Here is a 26,512-nt window from a genome sequence, read left to right as displayed (position 1 = left end):
ATAATAATATATCTATTAACTCAATATAACTTCTTGCTATTAATTTCTATTAACTTTCACGGTTTTTTTACCGAGATAATCCACTTTTTCAAAAAAAATCCTAAAATACCCCATTTTTCAGCAAAATTTTCAATCTACCCCATTTTTAGGAGGAGACGCCAATTGGATTGGCGACCCCTCTTAAAAATTGCAAGGAGACGCAAATTGGATTGGCTAGGGCACCTGCCCTAGTCAATCCAATTGGCGCCTATGTGTAATTTTTAAAAGAAGGCGCCAATCCAATTGGTGACTCCCTTAAACAAGCCTCAAATGAAAAAACCTCCAACATGAAAGTTGTAGATATTTTCAAGACAATGAATTTGGATATAAATTTTGCATCATTTGGATTTTTTATGAGAAAGTTATGGGCAGTTGAAGTTGGAGTTCTGAGTTTTTCAACTATAATCTGACATATAATGTCTTGCATTATTTCATGTGTTTCTTTTAGAGTTATGAAATTTTGTCCAACATAACAACTGAAGTAGACATCTTAAATTTTCCAATGCACTTGGTCCCACCTCAAAATAATTAAAAATGAGTGAGTTAGGTCCCTGCGAAGTTGACCCAAAATTAGGGTTTCTGTCAAAATGACCTATAATGTTTTGAAATGAATGATGAGCTTCCAAGTTTCAAATGGATTTTTGATGAACATGAAAGTTGTTCATATGGCGACTGTTGTTAAAACTTGAATGGAGGCGCCAATTGGATTGGTTAGGGCAGGTGCCTTAGCCAATCCAATTGGCGCCTTTGTGTAGGTTTTAAAAGGAGGCGCCAACTCAATTGGCGAGTCCCTCATAAAATGCCTTTTTTGTATTATAAATAGATGCGTTGTGTGACCTATTGTTCCACAACTCATATAATCATTTGGCTATCATGTTTGGTGTTCGTCGCCGATACGGTAAGGTGATTTATGCGAGAGACAAACCTCAATTGGTGATGCTGTTTTGGAACATCACCATGTTAGATCAACTGAAGAGGGAGTTGGTTCGATGGTTAGACGGGAAAATACCAGAAGGGGAAAAAATCAGAAGTATTGAGAGACTTGACAGTATCTTTGGTTGGGTGCGAATGAAGACTGAAAAGGATGCTAGGGAAATGATGTTCGGTCGAGACGACATTAATTTGACTGTTGTAATCAGTTAGAATTATTTATGTTTTCAGATGTTTTGTACTGATGTTGGTTATGAAACTCGTTGTAACAAGAACTTAATGATATATAATGATTGATTGTTACAGAAATACAATGTTACAAAAAGCTTAAGATCTAGATAAAATGTTACAAAAAGCTTAAGATCTAGATAAAATGTTACAAAAATCTTAAGATCTAGATGATGCTCCTTGATTGGGACAGTTGTGTTTGTTGTGTCCTGGTTGACAACAGATACTACATAATCTTATCATTTTATCTGTGGAATCCATCTCTGTTCTGATACGTGTGCTGTTTGGCCTTCCTTTCTTCTTTCTACGCATCTCTTCATTGTGCCAAACAATATCTCCTTCATATGGAGGCCAGTAATCCTCCATTGGTAGTACTGAAAAGCTTTGACTATATACATTCATGATGGTGTTGGCCTTGTACACATCAGATAAATGGGTGTAAGCGTCTTGACGAGTATAAGCGCATGCTGCAATGACATGGGAGCAAGGTATTCGGAAGGCCTGAAATTTTCCACAATCGCACCAACTTCTGTGTAGTCTAACAGTGTAGGCTTGGTCTCCCCTCGTTGTTGCCCATTGTTTCCTTGACGCTGAAATTTTGTCTATGACGGTCAAACACTGTTACAGCGTGTGTCGTAGCTTTGATGCTCTCCTCTTTCATGACCTTCATGCAACACTCACTGAATACTTGTCCGGACATTAACACTGCACTCCATCTTTCACCTCTGGTTGCGAACATAGAAGCCAACCTATAATAGGTTGATCTTACCAAGGCGGTTATCGGCAGATTTCGAATCCCTTTGAAAACCCCGTTCATGCATTCCACAATGTTTGTTGTCATGTGGCCCCATCGAAAACCACCGTCAAATGCTCTTGTCCACTGCTCTACTGGGATGTTATTTATCCATCTCCCCGCGTCTTCATTAGACAGTCAAATCTCATCACGATAATATTGAAATGACGGTTGAGTTAAAGCATACCTAGCATTCACCACCTTCTTGCGAAGATTCTTATCTTTTATAGCACGCATGAAATTTTGTGCAATGTGTCTGATACAGTAGACATGTGTTGAAGGAGGATCATGCCATCCGTTGTCATGGTTGTTGTAGGCACTTTCAATGGCAGCATGTCTATCTGAAATCAAACATAGATTGGCTTGTGGAGCGACATGCGTTCTGAGATGTCGAAGAAAGAAACCCCATCCACCAGCCGTTTCACCTTCAACAAGAGCAAAGGCAATGGGAAATACATTGTTGTTACCGTCTTATGCAACTGCCATGAGCAAAGTACCCTTGTATTTTCCATATAACCAGGTGCCATCAATTTGCAGGAGAGGTTTGCAGAAAGCGAAACCTTTGATGCACGGGTCAAATGCCCAAAAGAGACGGTGAAATATTCTATTACCTGTAGCACAGGTTCCGTCTGGCATCATTGCTGGCACTGTCTCCAGAATTGCCACAGTTCCTGGGACATAAGTTTTTAGTGCCCATAAAAATCGTGGTAATTCCTTGAATGAATCCTCCCAGTTGCCGAAAACCTGTTCAATAGCCTTTGTCCTCGTAATCCATGCTTTCTTGTAAGATGGAGTATAATTATATGTTGTTCGGATATGGGATATAATTATACTCACCTTCACTGATGGGTCTTTATTTACCAATGGCAGAATGTCTTGACATATCAAAGTTGTGCTCAGTTTACAGTGATCTTGTTCAACGTTAGTTGCAACGCAACTGTGTGGTGGGTCTATTGAAGCGATCTCCCAAGAGTCATTTTTCTTCTTGTAAGATGCAGCCAAACGAAACTTATAAAGCATGTTACGACATTCGATAACATACCTTCTAGAATCAGTGTGTTTCACTGTAAAGTCAGCAAAGTTGTTCATGTGGAATTTTTTGATTTCCAAGACACATTCTTCTTTGGTACGAAACATGTCTCCCACCTTTAATTCGCCTACTGGTCTCGGATACGGATTATAGAAGACACTGTCGGACATTTTGTAACACCCCGATAAAATAAGATAATTATTTAAATTGAGTTAATAATATATTTATTAATTTAATTAAATAATTGGAATTATTATTATTATTGGAATAATAATTATTGGAATATTATTGGGATTATTATTATTGGATTATTTTTATTGTTATTATTGGAATAAAAGTAGAAATCAGTAAAAAGGTTCCATTTGGTAAAAAGAGTTATTTTCACGTGAAAAGGGAAAAGAGGCAGAAAAGTGGAAAAGGGCAAAGAAAGCCAGAGAACAAGGGTTGAAGGAAGGAAAAGCTTGAAGCTCAGAGATTTGCCGGATTAACTCAGGTAAGGGGGGTTTATCGTCGATTAATGGGTATTATGGGATAATATGTCATGGGTAGTGATAAACCATTGATTTACCTCTGATTGGAATAATTATGCTGAAAATTGTGAACTTTTGGGATGAACGAATCTGGATTAAAATTGAAGGAAATTCGTAGGAATTAGATGCAATAGTGTTAGAAATTGTGAGATCGAATAGGTTATGATTCGTGTTAGATGATATGAACGATTTTTGTGAAAAATTGGACTGTGGAAGGTTGAATTGGATAGATCTCGTAGCAGAGAAAGCCATAGCAGATCTGGAAGTCTGGGTTCTGGTCATACGCGTATGGCACTAGGCAATACGCGTATGAGATGGCCTGGTACGCGTATGGCACTAGGCAATACGCGTATGGATGAGGAAGATGATGTTTTGAACGTAGTTTGGTCTCTGTTGGTACGCGTATGGGGAAGTGGTACGCGTAGCATACACGTATGAGATGGTGTTACGCGTATGGGATTTGGCTGAGAAATGGGCCATACGCGTATGGGACTAGGCAGTACGCGTATGGGCAGACTTGTGATTTTCCTGAGCTGTTGTTGTGCAGTTTTTAGCTGTTCAGCTGAGTAATGTGATTTAGCTGATGTATGATATATTAGGGATCATTCCCCGTTGTTGTGAGTAGTATAGGTATTAGTAGAGTGTGCTAATACTGTGGTTGTTATTTGGCATGATATGATATGCTTATGTGATAAAATACTGATGATGTGTGATGGTATGCATGATGCTGTGAATGTATCAGTTATGTGTGCATTTGTGAATAGACTGTTTTATGGCTTAGAGTGTGAGCATATGTCTATTCTTGAATTGTTGTTGATGATGTAGCATTGCTAGGTGATTAGCGTGCATAGTATGGCCTTTATGGTGGTAGCTAATTCCCATGGTGAGGAATTAGTGATGAGTTATTGTGGATTGTTGTTGATGTTTGCATGCTAGGTGATTTAGCGTGCATAGCATGGCCCTTGGGGTGGTAGCTAATTCCCATGGTGAGGAATTAGTGATGTGAGTCACTAGGTCTCAAATGAATGGGACTAGTGAGCTTGGTAGCCGTACCTGGATTTGGTCGGTGAGGTTGAACTATATGTTCACGAATAGTCGGTACCGCATGCATGGAGTCTCATTGCATTTGTATTGTATGGCGTATAATATGAATGGATGTATTCCAATATTATACGTGTGTTTTGTGATTGAGTTGAGTATGATTTTAGTTGATGTTGCCGCTGCTGAATGTATGATCTGATTAGGGTGATGAATGTGTGAAATTACTTGGCATTACATGTTAATTTATAATGCTTATTATATCGATTGAGAAACTCACCCTTACAACTATTTTTCAGGTAACGAGCAGTGATTGAGTAGAAGCGAGTGCTTGGAGTCTAGTGTAGTCTCCTTAGTGGGTCGTGCTCTGATAGATGTAACATCGGGACGGGATGTTTTACCTTATTGAATAATTTTACATGCAACATGTTACATGTTTTACATGATTGATGAGATTTATATCCGCTGCGTTTTATGCAAAAATGCTTATGTTTTGAATTAATAAAAGAGCATGACAGTTATATTGTTGGAATGGTGTGAATTATTGTGTGACACCCTTCAGGGCATAATTACTCTGATTGATATTTTTATTATTTTAATTAAATATTTGGGGTATTTTAGAAGGGTGTTACATTAGTGGTATCAGAGCATAGTCGGTCGAGTCGAGTCGTAATTATTCTGTTCCCCTGTACGGGATAGGTGTTGTGTAACCCTATCAGTACTTATTGTTTTAGCTTGTTGGGTTTTCAGAATAGAGATGGCTGGAAGAGGTAGAGATGATGCTGCGATTGCTGAGGCTCTGGGTATGCTAGCTGGAGTACTTGGAGGAAATCCGAATGTTGTGGGAATGGGAGCTGCTCGTCAACTGAGTGAGTTCCAGAAGAACAATCCTCCAATGTTCAAGGGAGCATACGATCCAGATGGCGCTCAGAAATGGTTGAAGGAGATCGAGAGGATCTTCCGAGTGACTGAGTGTGCCGATAACCAGAAGGTCAGGTTCGGTACGCATATGCTGTCAGAAGAAGCAGATGATTGGTGGGTTGCTACCCGCACTGAGTTGGAATCTGTTGGGAATGTTGAGATCACGTGGGCGGTGTTCAGAGAGAGATTCCTGAGGAAGTACTTTCCAGAGGATGTTAGAGGAAAGAAAGAGATAGAGTTCTTAGAATTGAAGCAGGGTAACAGGTCTGTTACTGAGTATGCTGCTAAGTTCACAGAGCTGTCAAAGTATTACACTCCCTATAACGAGGCTACTGGGGAATTTTCAAAGTGTGTGAAGTTTGAGAACGGGTTGCGTCCCGAGATCAAGCAGGCTATTGGGTATCAGTGGATTAGAGTGTTTTCCGATTTGGTTGACTGTTGCAGGATTTTTGAACAGGATACCAAGGCCAGAGCGGAGAGCTATCAGCAGAGGGTTGATAGGAAAGGCAAGAATCAGAATGATTGTGGGAAACCGTATGCAGCTGGCAAAGGTTTCCAGAGACAGAGTGGGATGAAGAGGCCTAGTGGGGGAGACTCCAGTGCCCCTGCTAAGTGTTACAGATGTGGTCAGGTTGGACATCGTTTCCATGAGTGTACCAGTGCTGAGAAGAAGTGTTTCAAGTGTGGCAAAGGTGGTCACTTGGCTGCAGAGTGCCGGTTGAAGACTATGACTTGTTTCAACTGTGGAGAGGTGGGTCATATTAGCCCACAGTGTCCTAAGCCGAAGAGAGAGAATCAGTCGGGAGGCAAGGTCTTTGCTTTATCGGGTTCTGAGACTTCTGCAGACGATCGTTTGATCCGAGGTACGTGTTATATTAATGGCTTTCCTCTTGTAGCTATTATTGACACAGGTGCGACTCGTTCCTTTATATCTTTGGATTGTGCTGTGAAACTTAAGTTAGAGATATCTGAGATGCATGGTAGTATGGTGATTGATACTCCTGCGAAGGGTTTAGTGACTACTACTTCAGTTTGTTTAAATTGTCCTTTGAGTATTTTTGGTAGAGACTTTGGGATGGACCTAGTGTGTCTTCCACTAGTGCAGATCGATGTTATCTTGGGCATGAACTGGTTGGTGTTTAACCGAGTTTCTATCAACTGTTTTGATAAGACTGTGATCTTTCCTGAGATTGAGGAAGAAAAGAGTTTGTTTCTATCTGCAAGGCAGGTGAATGAGGCAGTAGCAGATGGGGCAGAGTTGTTTATGCTGTTAGCGACTTTGGAGGCTAAAGATAAACTGGCGATTTGTGATCTAGCCGTAGTGTGTGATTTTCCTGATGTGTTTCCGGAAGAAGTGAATGAATTACCACCAGAGCGTGAAGTTGAGTTCTCGATTGATTTGGTACTTGGTACTAGGCCGATATCGATGGCTCCGTACCGTATGTCTGCTGTTGAGTTAACTGAATTGAAGAGTCAGTTGGAAGATCTGTTGGATAAGAGATTTATTCGTCCGAGTGTGTCGCCGTGGGGTGCACCAGTGTTATTAGTTAAGAAGAAAGAAGGTACTATGAGGTTGTGTGTGGACTACAGGCAACTGAATAAAGTGACGATCAAGAATCGGTATCCTTTGTCGAGGATTGATGATTTGATGGATCAGTTGGTTGGTGCGAGTGTGTTCAGCAAAATAGATTTGAGATCTGGGTATCATCAGATACGTGTGAAAACTGAGGATATTCAGAAGACTGCTTTCAGAACAAGGTATGGACATTATGAATATTCTGTAATGCCTTTTGGTGTGACTAATGCGCCTGGAGTATTTATGGAGTATATGAATAGGATTTTCCATCCGTACCTAGATCAGTTTGTTGTGGTGTTTATTGATGATATTTTGGTGTATTCGAAATCTGAAGAAGAGCATGCTGAACATTTGAGAGTGGTTTTAGGAGTTCTACGAGAAAAGAAGTTATTTGCTAAACTCTCTAAGTGTGAATTTTGGTTAGAAGAAGTTAGTTTTCTTGGTCACGTAATTTCAGGAGATGGTGTTGCTGTTGATCCTTCTAAGATAGAAGCGGTATCTAAGTGGGAAGCTCCGAAGTCAGTTTCTGAGATAAGGAGTTTTCTTGGTTTGGCTGGTTATTATAGGAAGTTCATCGAGGGATTTTCTAAGTTGGCGTTACCGTTGACGATGTTGACTAGAAAGGGGCAAGCGTTTGTTTGGGACTCAAAATGTGAAGAAGGTTTCCAAGAGTTAAAGAGAAGGTTAACTACTGCTCCTATTCTGATATTACCAAGTCCATCGGAACCATTTGAGGTTTACTGTGATGCTTCATTGTTGGGTTTGGGTGGTGTGTTGATGCAGAATAAGCAAGTTATAGCTTATGCTTCGAGACAGCTGAGGGTTCATGAGAGGAACTATCCGACGCACGATTTAGAGTTGGCAGCTGTGGTATTTGTTCTGAAGTTATGGAGACATTACTTGTACGGGTCAAGATTTGAGGTTTTCAGTGACCATAAAAGTTTAAAGTATTTGTTTGATCAGAAAGAGCTGAATATGAGACAGAGGAGATGGTTAGAGTTTCTGAAGGATTATGACTTTGGTTTGAATTACCATCCGGGTAAAGCAAACGTAGTGGCTGATGCATTGAGTCAGAAATCATTGCATATGTCTATGTTAATGGTTAAGGAATTGGATTTAATTGAGCAGTTTAGAGACTTGAGTTTGGTGTGTGAGAGTACCCACAATAGTGTTAAGTTGGGAATGTTGAAGTTAACGAGTGGTATTCTGAATGAGATTAGAGAGAGTCAGAAATCCGATGTGCTTTTGGTTGATAAGTTGACTTTAGTGAATCAAGGTCAAGGTGGTGAATTCAGAGTTGATGAGAATGATGTTTTGAAATTTGGTAATCGGGTTTGTATTCCGGATGTTACCGAACTAAAGAAGAGTACTCTTGAGGAAGGACATCGTAGTGGCCTGAGTATTCATCCTGGGGCTACGAAGATGTATCATGATTTGAAAAAGTTATTTTGGTGGCCGGGAATGAAAAGAGAAATTGCGAGTTTTGTTTATTCTTGTTTGACTTGTCAGAAGTCAAAGATTGAGCATCAGAAGCCGTCTGGGCTAATGCAACCGTTGGCTATTCCAGAGTGGAAGTGGGATAGTATCAGTATGGATTTTGTTTCTGGTTTACCGAGGACAAGTAAGAATTTTGAAGCTATTTGGGTGATTGTTGACAGATTGACAAAATCGGCTCATTTCATTCCGATCAGAATGGATTATCCGTTAGAGAGATTAGCCGAGTTGTATATTGAGAAGATTGTAAGTTTGCATGGTATTCCGTCGAGTATTGTTTCGGACAGAGATCCTAGATTTACATCGAAGTTCTGGGAAGGTTTGCAGAGGGCTTTGGGAACTAAGTTGAGATTGAGTTCTGCATATCATCCGCAAACTGATGGTCAGACTGAGAGGACGATTCAGTCACTGGAGGATCTTTTGAGGGCTTGTGTTTTGGAAAAGGGAGGTGCTTGGGATTGTTACTTACCTTTGATTGAGTTTACCTACAACAATAGTTTTCATTCGAGCATAGGTATGGCACCGTTTGAAGCTTTGTATGGTAGGAGATGTCGGACACCTTTATGTTGGTATGAGTCCGGTGAGAGTGTTGTGATTGGACCGGAGATTGTTCAACAAACTACGGAAAAGATTAAGATGATTCAGGAGAAGATGAGGATTGCTCAGAGTCGTCAGAAGAGTTATCACGACAAGAGGAGGAAGTCACTTGAGTTTCAAGAGGGAGATCATGTGTTTCTTCGTGTTACTCCGATAACTGGGGTTGGTCGAGCTTTGAAGTCGAAGAAGTTGACACCTCGATTTATTGGTCCTTATCAGATTTTGGAGAGGATAGGGGAAGTAGCCTATCGTATCGCTTTACCGCAGTCACTTGCAAATTTACATGAGGTTTTTCATGTGTCTCAGTTGAGGAGGTACATTCCTGATCCGTCGCATGTGGTCCAAGTAGATGATGTCCAGGTGAGAGATAACCTGACTGTTGAAACATCACCTATGAGGATCGAGGATCGAGAGTTGAAGCAGTTGCGGGGTAAAGAGATTGCTTTAGTAAAGGTAGCTTGGGGCGGACCAGCAGGTGGCAATGTGACTTGGGAACTTGAGAGTCAGATGAAGGAGTCTTATCCTGAGTTATTCACTTGAGGTATGTTTTCGAGGACGAAAACTCTTTTAGTGGGGGAGAGTTGTAACACCCCGATAAAATAAGATAATTATTTAAATTGAGTTAATAATATATTTATTAATTTAATTAAATAATTGGAATTATTATTATTATTGGAATAATAATTATTGGAATATTATTGGGATTATTATTATTGGATTATTTTTATTGTTATTATTGGAATAAAAGTAGAAATCAGTAAAAAGGTTCCATTTGGTAAAAAGAGTTATTTTCACGTGAAAAGGGAAAAGAGGCAGAAAAGTGGAAAAGGGCAAAGAAAGCCAGAGAACAAGGGTTGAAGGAAGGAAAAGCTTGAAGCTCAGAGATTTGCCGGATTAACTCAGGTAAGGGGGGTTTATCGTCGATTAATGGGTATTATGGGATAATATGTCATGGGTAGTGATAAACCATTGATTTACCTCTGATTGGAATAATTATGCTGAAAATTGTGAACTTTTGGGATGAACGAATCTGGATTAAAATTGAAGGAAATTCGTAGGAATTAGATGCAATAGTGTTAGAAATTGTGAGATCGAATAGGTTATGATTCGTGTTAGATGATATGAACGATTTTTGTGAAAAATTGGACTGTGGAAGGTTGAATTGGATAGATCTCGTAGCAGAGAAAGCCATAGCAGATCTGGAAGTCTGGGTTCTGGTCATACGCGTATGGCACTAGGCAATACGCGTATGAGATGGCCTGGTACGCGTATGGCACTAGGCAATACGCGTATGGATGAGGAAGATGATGTTTTGAACGTAGTTTGGTCTCTGTTGGTACGCGTATGGGGAAGTGGTACGCGTAGCATACACGTATGAGATGGTGTTACGCGTATGGGATTTGGCTGAGAAATGGGCCATACGCGTATGGGACTAGGCAGTACGCGTATGGGCAGACTTGTGATTTTCCTGAGCTGTTGTTGTGCAGTTTTTAGCTGTTCAACTGAGTAATGTGATTTAGCTGATGTATGATATATTAGGGATCATTCCCCGTTGTTGTGAGTAGTATAGGTATTAGTAGAGTGTGCTAATACTGTGGTTGTTATTTGGCATGATATGATATGCTTATGTGATAAAATACTGATGATGTGTGATGGTATGCATGATGCTGTGAATGTATCAGTTATGTGTGCATTTGTGAATAGACTGTTTTATGGCTTAGAGTGTGAGCATATGTCTATTCTTGAATTGTTGTTGATGATGTAGCATTGCTAGGTGATTAGCGTGCATAGTATGGCCTTTATGGTGGTAGCTAATTCCCATGGTGAGGAATTAGTGATGAGTTATTGTGGATTGTTGTTGATGTTTGCATGCTAGGTGATTTAGCGTGCATAGCATGGCCCTTGGGGTGGTAGCTAATTCCATGGTGAGGAATTAGTGATGTGAGTCACTAGGTCTCAAATGAATGGGACTAGTGAGCTTGGTAGCCGTACCTGGATTTGGTCGGTGAGGTTGAACTATATGTTCACGAATAGTCGGTACCGCATGCATGGAGTCTCATTGTATTTGTATTGTATGGCGTATAATATGAATGGATGTATTCCAATATTATACGTGTGTTTTGTGATTGAGTTGAGTATGATTTTAGTTGATGTTGCCGCTGCTGAATGTATGATCTGATTAGGGTGATGAATGTGTGAAATTACTTGGCATTACATGTTAATTTATAATGCTTATTATATCGATTGAGAAACTCACCCTTACAACTATTTTTCAGGTAACGAGCAGTGATTGAGTAGAAGCGAGTGCTTGGAGTTTAGTGTAGTCTCCTTAGTGGGTCGTGCTCTGATAGATGTAACATCGGGACGGGATGTTTTACCTTATTGAATAATTTTACATGCAACATGTTACATGTTTTACATGATTGATGAGATTTATATCCGCTGCGTTTTATGCAAAAATGCTTATGTTTTGAATTAATAAAAGAGCATGACAGTTATATTGTTGGAATAGTGTGAATTATTGTGTGACACCCTTCAGGGCATAATTACTCTGATTGATATTTTTATTATTTTAATTAAATATTTGGGGTATTTTAGAAGGGTGTTACACATTTCATCGTCGTGAAGATCCATATTTGTCATATGTTGATGAGGATTGTAGGCATGAGTAGGAGGTATTGGTGGTGGTTGAGCCTCATCTTCATCGTCGTTGTTCAGGATGTGATCAACCTGTAGCTCAGTCTCCTCTTCTTCTTCATCAACAACGTCGACTTCTACTTCTGCTTCTGGGTTGAGTTCATCTGACCATTGTGCATCATCTGCAGCATTTTCACCAGCTGCATCCTGATCGGTTAGTTGAGACTGTTGAGACGGTATACATGGTTGTAGAGTAATGTACAACTCGATACAATCCATGCATGAATGTTCAAGACTAAGAAACATGTTTTCAACATCTTCATCGTCTCGTATCTTAAGGGGGAAAAACTTGCATTGACCATTCTCAAAAAATATAGGATTTTGATATGTCATCTTTGACACAATACCTGATCCTATAAAGGATTGTATTCTTTTCTTCAAATGCAAAAAGGTTGCATTTCTCTTCATCGTGACTCTAATGGTATCAGTGTTTCTAAAACAAAAACCATGAAGCTCAGACTCAAAAGTTTCACCGTTGCAGTGAACGTTGACACTGTATAATGATGAAGATGACATTTTGGAGATGAAAACTATTTTGCAAGTGCAGATGAATGTGAGTGAAGTGTCTTCGATGTTGATAGTAAGACACTTAAATAGATGGTATCAGTGTCTCACATGCTAGCTAGTTCTGAGATGATGTGTAGGACATTGAAGCTACTCTGAGATAATGTGTCAAGCATGCAAGTCAGTTCTGAGATGAGGTGTCTGTCATGCAATACAGTGTGAGTTGATGTGTCAAGCATGCTAGCTAGTCATGAGTTGATGTGTCTGTCATGCAAGACAGTGTGAGTTGATGTGTCGAGCATGCTAGCTAGTCAAGACAGAAGTGAGTCTTCAGCATGCAGGATACTAGAGAGCCACGTGACTGAGATGATGTGTCAATCCTGCAAGACAGTGTGAGTTGATGTGTCAACCAGGCAAGCTATCAAGAAGTGACTCTTCAGTATGCAGGAGACAAGATAGCCATGTGTCGGACATGTAAGACAGTTCTGAGATGATGTGTCAGTCAGGCAAGACAGTGTGAGTTGATGTGTCAGACAGGCAACCTATCAAGAAGTGAGTCTTCAGCATGTAGGATACTAGAGAGTCACGTGTCTGAGATGATGTGTCAATCCTGCAAGACAGTGTGAGTTGATGTGTCAACCAGGCAAGCTATCAAGAAGTTAGTCATCAGCATTCAGGAGACAAGACAACCACGTGTCGGACACCTAAGATGGTCAAACATGATGTGTCAACCATGCAAGCTATCAAGAAGCTAGTCATCAGCATGCAGGAGACAAGACAGACACGTGTCGGACACCTAAGATGGTCAGAGGTGATGTGTCAATCATGCAAGCCATCCATAAGTGAGTTATTCAGCATGCAGGAGACAACAATGCCATGTGTCAGACATGCAGATGGTGGCGCCAATTGGTTTGGCGCATACACTTAAGGCTTGTACATGGTCGCCAATTTGAATGGCGCCCCCATGGAGTCAGTCCTCGAAACCAAGCATTCAGAACTAGCCTTGCATGCATGTACCCTATGGTGTCGCCAATTTGAATGGCGCCCCCTCTTTATTGTTGTACATGGTCGCCAAATGAGGTGGAGACACCATGCAAACACAATTTTGTATGCTCTCCTCCATTTGCCTATAAATTCATCCACTCCTTCAACAATTCTTCCACACCAACATTCTCACTACTTCATCTACATTACTTCTTTTACAATTTCATCTTCAACAAAATCTTCCAATTTCATCTACACCAACTCCCCAACAATATGTCTTTACTCACAATGGGCGAAGCACACAGAGGAACAGTTGCAAACATCGCAACATACGTAAGTTTCTTCTTATACTAATTTTTTATGTTTCATCTCCACCAACCCCATTTTATTTTGAAATACCAACTTAGTCAAGTGTTATATTATTTGTATTATAGGATGTATCAAGGTTTCGAACTCGAGTCCACGAATTTGTCCCAATGGACCCGATGATTCAACCTTATGTTGAACTCGCCGGTTTTGGTCACATTAGCAAGATTATGTCTTGGTCTATAGATAACAAGTTCATTCTAGCCTTATGCGAAAGATGGAGGCCAGAGACACACACATTTTGGTTTCCAACCGGTGAGTGTACCGTGACGTTAGAAGACGTCTACATGCTTTTAGGACTACGAATTGAAGGCAAAGCTGTTAATGGTAAGACCAACTATGCAAATTCAATTTGCATGGAGCTTTTAGACACTGATTTGTTAGATGATAATGCTAGAGGTCAAGGTATACTACTCTCACGCCTAAAGTCATATTATAATAGTTTATATTTAGATGAGCATTCTACCGAAGATGCTCGAATAATCAAAACTAGATGTTACATTATGTTGTTACTAGGATCCTTTTTATTTCCCGAAGATAGTGGTTCTAGCATGCATATTATGTACTTACCTTTACTTAGACATATAGATAGAATAGGTAGTTACAGTTGGGGATCCGCATGTCTAGCCTATCTCTATAGTTCGTTGTGTAAAAACTCCCACAAAGACACATCTACATTTTCTGGATGTGCTGTTTTGCTACAAGCATGGGGATGGTCAAGACTACCGTCTCTAGCACCGGTCAATAACAACCCCTTCACTTTTCCATATGCAAAAAAGTAAGTTGTTTAAATTGTTATATCTTTACTTACTTCCTTACAGTTTAGTACCCATAACTAATTTATTTTAACTTTTTGGTGTAGATGGTCGGCACGTGGGATGAATTACAGCAGATGTCCGAGACACTGTATTACTCAGTATCGCAACCTGTTGGATCACCTTCGACCGACAGACGTAAGCAAAATATCTTCATTAATTCGTCATATTATGTTGACTTTTTCTACATTCATTTAAATCCTATCGTCTTTAACATTTCAGTTCATTTGGCGTCCATACCTTAATATGGATCATGAGCATCAGGTCAACCCTGAAGACGCAGCCGTATGGACAGCATGCACACCGATAATACGGTTCACAACAGTGGAGATGCACAACACCGATCGTGTGAAGCTGCAGTTCGGTATGGTCCAGAATATCCTAGACCCCCCAGCTAGCCTAGAAGAATGGCATATGCGTAAAGTGAACGACCAATGGAACTACAACCCTTGGCAAACCTTCGCAAGATCAGAGTGTCGCAAGTGGAAGCACCGTCATGACCATGTCTTAACTGACGCAGTCATGCCAAATGAGGTAAAACCAAGTCGTACTTATATGGCTTGGTACAGGTCGGTTGGATTTCAATTCATCGCTGATGATATGTACCTCTACGACCCACGCCAAACAAGTTACACACAAGAAGGATCAACATATAACCCCCAACAACATTCTCAGCCCGGTTACTCACAACCACCTATCCGTCAAACTTTCCGTTCCACAAACACACAAACATACAACCAAAATATGCCATTCACCCAACCCCAATACCAAGAACATCCCCCATACCACCACCAACAAATGGACCATCAACCTCAGACCGAACATCGCTTCGCACCCACACCATCACCCTACCAAAATCGCCTTAGCCAAAACATTAACCACCCCTCCTCCTACCGTAGCCAAGAACCCCAAACATCACAATACCAAAACATCCCACAACCATATCTCTTCCAAACACCCCAACAACCTTTCCAACCGTTCCTAGACCCATCATTCACACCCATGTCTCCCTTCAACCGTCCCAGTCGCCCATCCATGAGTCAACCACACCCCAACTTCTCTGGCATGGGTCATGAGCTCAGCTACGTCGGCACACCATCATTGAATACTGAAGACTATGCTGAGTTGGTTGAATACCTCAACGGATCTTCTTCTGTAGGAGGTAATGACGCTCCTGGACCATCAGATGAACAAACACCGGTGCAGAATCGTCAACGTGGGTTAGGGCCAAGGGTTAGGGTAGCTAGGGGATGTGGGACCGGAGGTCGGTTAGGTGATCCCGGTCATCACCATTAGGATTCTTTGTGTAAAATCCAAATTTTATTAATATCAATTCGTATTATATCAAATTTATCTTTGTGTAAACTCCAAACATTAGGTTTCTTTGTCTAAACTCCATTTTGGCAAAATTCACATACACATGTTTTGACTGAAACTCCATTGAGATGTCTACTTAAATTATTATGTTGGAAAAAATTTCATAATTCTAAAATAAACACATATGATAATACAAAACATTATAGGTCAGATAACAATTGAAATGTCAAAGAGTCCAAGTTCAGGTGCCCATACCTTTCTCATAAAAAATGCAAATGATGCAAAAAAAATTGTCCAAATTCATTATCTTGAAAAGATCTAAAACTTTTATGTTGAAGGTTTTGTCATTTGAGGCTTTTATCATTCAAACAGAAGGGCTTGAATTTGGTCCCTTTTGGCAAAATTCACATACACATGTTTTGACAGAAACCCTAATTTTGGGTCAAGTTCGCAAGGACCTAACTCACTCATTTTTAATTATTTTGAGGTGGGACCAAGTGAATTGGAAAATTTAAGATGTCTAATTCACTTGTTATGTTGGACAAAAATTCATAACTCTAACACAAACACATGCAATAATACAAAACATTATAGGTCAGATAACAGTTAAAATGTCAAAGAGTCCAAGTTCAGGTGCCCATACCTTTCTCATAAAAATTGCAAATGATGCAAAACTTTAGTCCAAATTCATTATCTTGAAAATATCTACAACTTTTATGTTGAAGGTTTTGTCATTTGAGGATTTTATCATTCAAACAGAAGGGCTTGAAGTTGGTCCCTTTTGGCAAAATTCACATACTCATGTTTTGACATAAACCCTAATTTTGGGTCAAGTTCGCAAGGACCTAACTCACTCATTTTTAATTATTTTGAGGTGGGACCAAGTGAATTGGAAAATTTAAGATGTCTAATTCACTTGTTATGTTGGACAAAAATTCATAACTCTAACACAAACACATGCAATAATACAAAACATTATAGGTCAGATAACAGTTAAAATGTCAAAGAGTCCAAGTTCAGGTGCCCATACCTTTCTCATAAAAATTGCAAATGATGCAAAACTTTAGTCCAAATTCATTATCTTGAAAATATCTACAACTTTTATGTTGAAGGTTTTGTCATTTGAGGATTTTATCATTCAAACAGAAGGGCTTGAAGTTGGTCCCTTTTGGCAAAATTCACATACTCATGTTTTGACATAAACCCTAATTTTGGGTCAAGTTCGCAAAGACCTAACTCACTCATTTTTAATTATTTTGAAGTGGGACTAAGTGCATTGGAAAATTTAAGATGTCTACTTCAAATGTTATGTTGGACAAAAATTCATATTCCTAAAAGAAACACATGCAATACTACAAAACATTATAGGTCAGATAATAGTTGAAAAACTCAGAAGTCCAACTTCAACTGCCCATAACTTTCTCATAAAAAATCCAAATGATGCAAAATTTATATCCAAATTCATTGTCTTGAAAAGATCTATAACTTTAATGTTGGAGGTTTTTTCATTTGAGGCTTGTTTAAGGGAGTCGCCAATTGGATTGGCGCCTCCTCTTAAAAACTTCACATAGGCGCCAATTGGATTGGCTAGGGCAGGTGCCCTAGGCAATCCAATTGGCACCTCCTTGCAATTTTTAAGAGGGGTCGCCAATCCAATTGGCGCCTCCTCCTAAAAGTGGGGTATTTTGGGATTTTTTTCGAAAAAGTGGGTTATCTCGGTAAAAAAACCAACTTTCACTTCTTACTGTTAACTTTTATAAATCTGTAATTTTTTAAAATTATATTGAAATAAAAAATATAACTATATTTTCATTGATACATGGTAAAAAAAAAATAGACAATGGATACGCGAGTGTGTTTAGTAACAAATAATTCAAATATTTTTAAAATAATAATTAAGACGTTTTTATTCATTGTAACACCTCAAAATTTGCCCTCCTCTCTTGGGACTAGCATTAACATATTTGCATTGCATTTTAGGACATTAGGCAGTTCATGTTGCATATCATGTGGTTACATTATGCAAGCCATTCTCCCAAGTCTTGATCAGAAGATGAGGAAGTCAAAAGTGCAAGCCTAGGTTACTGACTGATCATGGCCATCTGAGGATTGGGCTGTGGATTAGGGTTTTATGATTCTCCAAGGGTATTGGTCTTCATATTGATTGAATGATACATCATCATCACCATGGTGGGATGTCATCAGAAGATTGAAGAAGATTCCTTGAGATTAGGGTTTTGACCACTGGTCAACCCTAATCAGTTGCATTGGGCCAATCAGGGCTGGATCAGAAGATGGGGTTTCTGATGATTCTGGGGTTCATTCTTTGGTTATATGGTGATTATTGAGGCTAGGGTTTCACCCTTGAGCCATTTCAGTTGGAGATTGGGGTTCAGATTGATCTGTGCATTGCCCAATTCATCTGTCAGTTGAAAAGTCAACTGTGGTCAACTGTACATGATCTGGTGAATTTGGAGGTGGAAATGAGTTAGACACACTTCATTCATGTTGGAACAAGTGTTAAATGACATCTCAAAGCTTAAAAATGAAGAAAATCAAGTCAGGACAAAAACTACCAAAAATAGCAGGTGACTGGTAACTGAAGTTTCCAAAAGTGGAAAGTTTTTGACCTCAAAAACAGAAGTCCAAGGAAGCTTCAAATGAAAAATTGTTCAACATGACAGATGTAGATCTTGTTCTCACCTTTCCAAAAAGTCCAAGAACTTGAAAATCCAATGTACGGTTTGCAAGATATGGCTCAGTGAATTTCAGAAAAGACCCGTAATCAGGAGGGCATAACTACCACGTGGTTTATCCAAAATGCAAGTTCTTTATATGCACAAACTCCATTTAATGTGTACTTCAAAGTTGCATAATTGGATTTTTTGGAAAAGGCTCCATGCAAAATGCCATTTTTGAAGTGAATCAATTTAAGGAGAGGGGCAAAATGGTCCAATTTTGGAAATATGGAGAATTTGGAAAAAAGGCCAATGCTATTAGCTTCCAATGGATATTTTAGACTTGTTTCAAGTGTTAATTTTCTGCTGAATTTGCTTCTAAGCATTGAAGAGCTTAACTCCAAATTGCACATAAACCAATTTCCACTAATCATTTCTCTTGCTTAATTGTAATTAAGTTTAGATTAAGCACTGCATATAAAAACAAAACTCTAACAGAATTTGGAGAATCTTTTTCTGCTAATCACAATTTTGAGAAACTTCTACACAACCACATTTTCACTGCATAACGGAAAACCGATTCTCTCACAGTCACATTTTTTTTGACAACCCCTTCTTCACAATCACAATTCCAAAAAAAATTCTTCACACTCGTTTTGGGGAAGCTAACAGAAAATCACAACAGCTAATCATTTTCTCTCACGATCCCAAACTTCACAATCTCAATTTCCATCTAACAGAAAAAAGCAAAAAGCTCTCAAGCTCTCTCACATTTTTCTCGGTCAAGGACCTTTTTCACCAATTCATCGACGATCCTTGAAGCTTGATGCGAATCCTTGGTGGATTTGTCAATTATACTTGTTTTGGAGTTTCTGTTTGCAGGATTCGAAGCTCAATACGCAAGATTTCGCAACCGTAGAAAGAAGGTTCTTCCATACCGGCTTCACGAATTCTTGATAATCCAAGCGACTTCGAGCTGAATCGAAGACTCCACGCACCTCCTACAACTAATCGCTGCATCTGTTCGCGCGAGATCGAAGTTCAATCGCGCCGAATCCGCATCGCATCGCAAGAAAGGTTGGAAATCGAATCTTGTGTTTCGTCAAATTGAGTTAGGAGTGTTGTAGATTGTAGCTCGTAGATTGTATAACAGCTTTTGGATTGTAATTTCGTTGCGATTTGAGTGAGTAATTGTCAATTTAAGTTTCGATGCGTTTCCTTCTTGCTGTCGATTCGTGCTGCATGTTAATCTATAGAGGAAATCGCATCCATATCCTTGCTCGCGATCGAGAATCGGTCCGATCGGTACATAGTTTATGCATTTCCGTTACGCTTGCTCAAACCTGCGTTTCCAGATGAAGAACGCTTTGAGAAGACGATGAACATTCTTGCTTTTCTGGAAAAAGAGTGCGTTGGATCCATCGCGTTTCCATTTCAATGTCGCTTCATGTTTTTCGTCCCAGATGCGATCTCCACCGCTCATCACGCCTAATTGAAACGGCGACGTATAAGGCCAAGCGTTAAAAATTTCAATTGTGCCACTGGCACCAAATTAAATTTAATAAACCTAATATAATTCTAAATAATTATTAAATAAACATTTTAAAACTTAGAAAATTCATATGATATTCAATAATAATCCAAAAAATACCATATTTTTTTGTTAATCATAATTTTTTCCCTATTATTTTATAAAGATGAAAAACAAAATAATGCTTGGTAGAAAATCCAATTGGACCTAGAGATGTTTTTAATGTACATATTTTCCTACACATTACCATTTTAATTCTATACTCCACATACTATATCCAAAATAAGTGAAAATTGAAACATGACTTCTAGACATCCTTCTGGATTTTTTGACATAGGTTTGGGAGTTTTTTAGCCTATGGTCTATTATATATGAATTATTGAAGTTGGACATGTATATATGTGACATAGTTTGGCATGCTGAATTCCCCAAATATTTTTCCATGCTTCCCATTGGCCAATGGCCCTAATTTTTTGCATGAAGCTTGTTTAACATGTTAGCTATCACTGATAATTTTTGTGGATTTTTACAATCAATTTCCAATTTGATTCATATTTTTTCTTACTGCCTAGCATGTTAGAGTTCCATTGGTGTAACCTTTAGCATTTATGTTGCCATATCCTCATAATTAATCCAATGGACATGAAAATTGATAGCATAATTCCTGACACATTAATGTAGCTTTTGGCTTTGGTCCTACTGATTTATGATGCACCATTGCTGTTTACCATTAGATTGAAGTTGGTGTATAATTTTTGACTTCATTTGATGTTGTTTTTGCATGCTGTACCATGTTTAATTAATTCCTATTGATCTACTAGTCCAAATGATTTGAAATTTAATATGTGGCTTGTTGAATGCCTTCTGGTTAGGATAGAATTTTTGTGGATTTTTTGGATCCTTTTTGACATGTGGTTGGATATGATCTTGCTGGTTGTTTGTATGAGACTCAACATTGCTTCATTTGCCTTCTAGGTTGCATAATTTAAAATAGGAACATAGTTTGAATATGGGACCAATTGGGATCCCTTTGTATTTGATATTACTTGGTTTTCATCATGAATTGGCTGCTGTTTTAGGATTTTTCCATCTTTTTGACCCTAGGCTAGTCCTAGTGGTCATAGTACTTACCTTTGAGTGTGATTGTACCTTTTCAGGTTAAAGATAATGATTAAGGAGATTTGCTCACATTATGGATTGTGTTACTTGACACATATGACTAATGTATTTGTTTTGTAGGATGTTGGTTCATGTGAGCCTTGTGCTATGCACCTCATTATTTGTATAATTGTACTTGGTTAATTGATCATTATATTGTTGTCTGTTTGTGAAAGTAGATGCTGATTCTGTTTGACTTTTGTACAGGTACCTTTAGTTGCTCAATTCCTTGCGAACTTTTGCTTTGCGTTGCTTAAGCAACTTGCATTGAGGTAGGTCTTCTTGACTTCATGTAGTCTGGAGACCCGGCTGCTACCGGGCCGGGCAAATAAATGTCTGAAGTCCTCCTTAAGAGGCAATGATTGTGTTTGTTTATTTTTAAGCCCAAGCAGGAAAAGTCCTTCAAGTAAGGCAATTGGTGGAAGGTAGGGACAAGCAACCTGTCCCCCACTATTCAGTGAGTCTTCTCCTTGCTCCCATTACATGGTTGTAGCATTGAGATCAAAAGCCCAAGATCTGTGCAGTGCACATTGTGTCAGAGTCATCGAGTATAGAAGGGTTCCCCTATTCTGGACCCATGCTCATTTGTCAGCTCTCCCTGGTTAGGGATATGAGTTGTGAGGTCTGATCCTCACTTCACCTCTTCATCTGCTTCACCTTAGCCTCGTAATGGCAAGGTTAAGAGCAAAACCAGCCTGTACAGACGACTTGCTTAGGCAGTCAAACCCGATTGATTGAGCCCCTTGTTTGGCTATAGTGGGTGTTATGTGGACATTTGATTGACATGTTTGTGTTGTTTGAGATGCCTGTTCTCATCTGATATATGCTTGTATATTGTATGCTTGTGTGCTAGCTTCTTTCCTGGTTAGGATAGGCTTGTTTATGCAAGTAGGATAGAAAACCGAACTTAGGGTTAACGATGCATGACAACATTAGGCTCGAGTCTCAGCTCCCTAATTGTGTATCTTTCCCCGGTTTCTGGTTAGCAATTTAGTCCCTTTCAGGGGAACTACATCGCCCTGATCCTCGTGCCAGACGAGGTATGTAGGCAGGTGGTCGTGCGAGACCACTCCGGGCAACCTTTTTCTTTTTTGCGTGCGTTTACTTGTTATCTGACTGCGTGTTTTGGCTCGGATGCCGACGTAAGTCCAGTAAGTGGCTGTCGGGCTCCCAGTTTGCCCTTTTGAGTGAGTTTTGGTTCGGATGCCGACGTAATTCCATCCAGTGGTTGTCGGGCTCCATGTTTGCCACCCTTGCTTGTTTGTATGTTTTGGTGTTGTTTGGCGTGTGTAAGCCGAACTACAGTGGCTCTGATTCTTGTTCCAGACAAGATATGTAGGCATAAGGTGCGATACCTTATCGAGCCCGTTTCTCTTAACCCCACCTGCGTTCCCCGTGTGTGTGTGTGATGTTTAGCAACCTATTCTGTATTCTAGGACGTGGATCCCTAGGAGTACCTAGGACGTGAGGGGTGCTAATACCTTCCCCTTGCGTAACCGACTCCCTTACCCTGTCTCTTTGGTCGCGAGACCATGTCTTTCCAGGTTTCTCTGAGCGTTTCCTTTCCCTATCTTGGGATAAATAACGCGCAGTGGCGGCTCTGTGTGTGTTTTCTTTTTCGAGCTTCGCCGGTTGATTTTTCGCAGGATGCGACAGCTGGCGACTCTGCTGGGGACTTGCGATGTAGACCTATGCTGGTCCATCGTCCCTAAGCGAGTCCTTCCTAGCGTTCTAGGATTAGTTTAGGTTGCTTGTTTGTGTTATTTATTGCATTTATTATTCTAACCAGTGTGTATATACTTGCATTAAGTATGTGCATGCATCATTACTGTCACGTTGCCATCTTCCTCTGCAGGTGGTTCTGTTACTTTGGGGTGGGTGTTCTGAGTGGGGCTAAAACCCAGGCCCGAGTATACACCTAGGACTAGTGTGGTCTCACGTTGCCTCTTTCATGTTAAGTCAACATGTGCCTGGCGGCGTGATGTGCCACAAGCCGGACGAGGCTCACTTGATAGTGCTCATCTCTGTGGATATTCCGCTTTGTTTGAGTCACTCCATTTGAGTTGTTGACTCTGGTGACCGATCATTCCCGGATCTTTGGTTTAGACGATTTTAAGGGAGCTACAATGGCACACCCGAAAGGGCAAACCCATTGAGTATCTCCGCCCGATTGTCGAGACTATTATCCGCCTTAGGATGGCTTGTTTAGAACCTACCTGTGAGGGGAGGGTTGTTCTGTCAGATGTTTGTTCAGATAGCCTTCAGATGGTGACCTTTTGATCTGTGATTCAGAGACATAATTATAAGTCGGATTTATGGTTATTTATTGCTGTGACGCCGGAGTGCTGTCCGTGACTTATCAGTGGGGATCCGTTTATTTCGGATTCCCCGGGCCGAGATATGTATCAGTGGGGATCCGTTTATTTCGGATTCCCCGGGCCGATTCAGATGATGGTGTGTCTGCTCAGAGATGGTCTGGTGTTGATGATGATGATGATGCATCTGTCTTCCGTTTATTTCGGAACCCGTGGATCAGATTGGTGATTATTTGTCCACTCAGATGGTTATGATCAGTTCAGAGCCCAGATTCAGTACAGATAATCAGATGGCTTGGAGGATGGCAACGCATTGCATTCATTCATCAGCATCATTGCATTTTGCATTATTTGCATCTAACCCATGTTTACCCATATGCAGGGACACTTTTGATCGAGATTCTGGTTGAGAGATTTTCTGCTCCAGTATGAGGACCGGTTTGAAGAACAACATTGCTTACAGTTTCTTTGATCCAGAGATTGGTGTGCTCAAGGATATGATAGCATTGATTACTCCTGACCATGTGGGAATGTTTAGAGAGTCATACGGCGGTATTCTGAAGATGGTTTTCAGACTCACTGACTGCGACAGGAGCGCCATCCACACTCTTCTTCAGTTCTATGACCCTGGGTTGAGGTGTTTCGTTTTTCCAGACTATCTGTTGGGACCTCTGATGGAGGATTATGTCAGCATCCTGGGTATTCAGATCCGTGATCAGATTCCTTTCCATGTCACTAGGGCGGAGCCGGACGTCCTTGGGATTTCACGTGCTCTTTATTTGAGTCCGGAAATGGTCAAGGAAGGTTGGAAGGAGAAGGGAAAGTTACCTGGATTTCATTTGAGTTTCTTGGAGGCTAATGCCAAGGAACATGCTGCTGCGGGTAACTGGAAGACGGTTTGTGCTCTGATTGCTGTGAGCATTTATGGGATTGTTCTGTTTCCTAACCAGAAGAATATTGTGGACCATAATGCTATCAGATTGTTTATGCAGAGAAACCCTATTCCTACCCTGATTGGAGATGTCTACTACTCAGTGCATAACAGGAATGAGAAGAGGCGGGGTGGTCTGGTTAGATGCTGCTCTCAGTTGCTCTTTAGATGGTTCATGGGGTATTTGCCTTCCCGAGGTGCGTTTGTTCAGATTGACCCTAGTGTCAAGTGGTCCTTCCGATTAATGGGTCTGCGGGCTGATGACATTGCTTGGACTCATAATGGTTTAGCTGGTCAGGACTTCATATGTAGTTGTGGGAGTTTACCTAATGTGCCTTTGGTGGGAGTTCAGGGTTGCATTAATTACAACCCGATGCTTCTCCGGAGACAGATGGGGTTTGCTATAGAGGGTCCTCCTCTCGGGCGAGAGATTCAGGAGTCCTTCTATTTCCCGATTGATGGTAACCAGACCAAGTTGAGGCAGGTATTGGACGAATGGCGAGATATCCAGAGGAGGGGTAAGGTTCCTTATGGCAAAGTCAACTGCCGGTATTTTCCACTATTTGAGGATTGGTTGCGGAAGAGGATTGAGTCTACATTTCTACCGTTCCCTGGAGGTGACTCAGTGTGTCCTAGGATTGAGGGTCCAAGTTCTTCTGTCAGCATGGATGAGTTCTTAGAGGTGAAGCGGGAACGAGATCAGCTACTTGCAGAGAAGACGGAATTGGAGATGAGTGTCGCTCGGGTTCAGAGAGCTAATCAGGAGCTCAAAGCAAAGATGGAAGATCAGGATAAGCGGCATGCTTTGGAGACCAAACGCTTTGAGATGGATACAGCCTACTATGGGAAGATCAGCCAAGCTTTAGCATCATCCAACCGGGAGCACGATATCACTAAGGATAAGCTGTTCAGAGCGTCAAAAGTCATCGAAGATGAGAAGAGAAGGCAAATCATAGTGAAGGATCAGAGAGATGAGAGAGCCAGAGTCCTCGCTGCAGAGTGGGAAGCGGAAAAGGCAAAGATCAGGGCCGAGAGAGATCATTACATGGCAGAGAGAGACCACTACTTCAGGCAGATGAAGATTCATCAGAAGGAAGTTGGAAGACTACAGCAGGAGAATACCGAGCTCAGGTTCGCCGCAGAGTTCGCGAGGATGGAAGATGAGATAGGGCCATCTGTGGGACCCTCATCTAGCTAGATCTTTCATTTGTGTTGGATTACCGTCAGGCTTGTTGACGGAATTCACTTGTCTGTATTTCTTTCCTATTCTGGAGGATTGTATCTGACCTTATCGGGTTGATGTATGACTGTTGCACTGATTGTGCACTCTTTTGGTTATGTGATGGCGATTTTCATTCAGTGACTGGTCTTCAAGCTTTATTTGCTTTACCGTATGCACTTACACAAGCACACACATGGTTGGGGGTATTCTTGCTAAATCACATATCTCCGATCTGCACAACAAAATCAAACACTGCTAATCAGAATGTTAATGCCGGCTTATTATTTGTCTCGATGATGCCAGGGTCGAGAGACAAAGTGTCCTTCATATGGATAGACACTGCATACATGCATTAATCATGATAACTTGTGTTTTATTTTGCAGGTGACTATTACTAACGTGCTTGTTTGTAAACAGGAACCATTGCTCGCGCTCGAAGAGTAGTACCCCTGCACTCAACTCGCCCTCACCGATATTACACAAGAAGAAACACTCCCAGACTCATGGAGCTTCCCAGTGCTGATATGCTGGAATTGAAGGAGAAAATGACCGAACTGATCAATATAATGCAAGGTTTTGCCATTGGTCAGAAGGCTCTCGCAGATAAAGTTGAGAAACTCGAGCGGGTTTCTGCTCAGAACAGTGGGGTCAACCTGGATGGAGTCTCCAACCAGGGGCAGGGATCTCGTGATGGTGGAAAGAGGACAACAGTTGGTCTGGTGAATAATGCTGGTGCTGCTGGTCAACCTGGGCCTAGTCAGAATATGAAAGACAACTTTGTGCCTCCGTTTTATGGGTTTGACGAAGATCAGGAAGAG

At 40.6% G+C, this 26,512-nt stretch overlaps 1 protein-coding gene across 1 annotated transcript; it reads left to right on the top strand.

The window, feature by feature from the left end:
• Positions 1-21,276: 21,276 nt before the first annotated feature.
• On the top strand, positions 21,277-25,763 carry LOC127086272 (uncharacterized). The gene is made up of 2 exons (XM_051026995.1): positions 21,277-21,498; positions 23,924-25,763. Exon 2 carries the CDS (start codon positions 23,970-23,972, stop codon positions 25,668-25,670), a length of 1,701 nt encoding a protein of 566 aa, XP_050882952.1. The 5' UTR covers positions 21,277-21,498; positions 23,924-23,969; the 3' UTR covers positions 25,671-25,763.
• Positions 25,764-26,512: the final 749 nt, after the last annotated feature.

Source organism: Lathyrus oleraceus, chromosome 5, assembly GCF_024323335.1.
Source record: "Lathyrus oleraceus cultivar Zhongwan6 chromosome 5, CAAS_Psat_ZW6_1.0, whole genome shotgun sequence".
NCBI lineage: Eukaryota > Viridiplantae > Streptophyta > Magnoliopsida > Fabales > Fabaceae > Lathyrus > Lathyrus oleraceus.
The sequence above is the reverse complement of the archived record's forward strand: the minus strand, read 5'-3'. Positions and strand labels throughout refer to the sequence as shown.

Bases quoted from the DNA above. Each gene is read 5' to 3' on its own strand.
- LOC127086272 (XM_051026995.1), top strand. From the start codon at position 23,970: ATGAGGACCGGTTTGAAGAACAACATTGCTTACAGTTTCTTTGATCCA.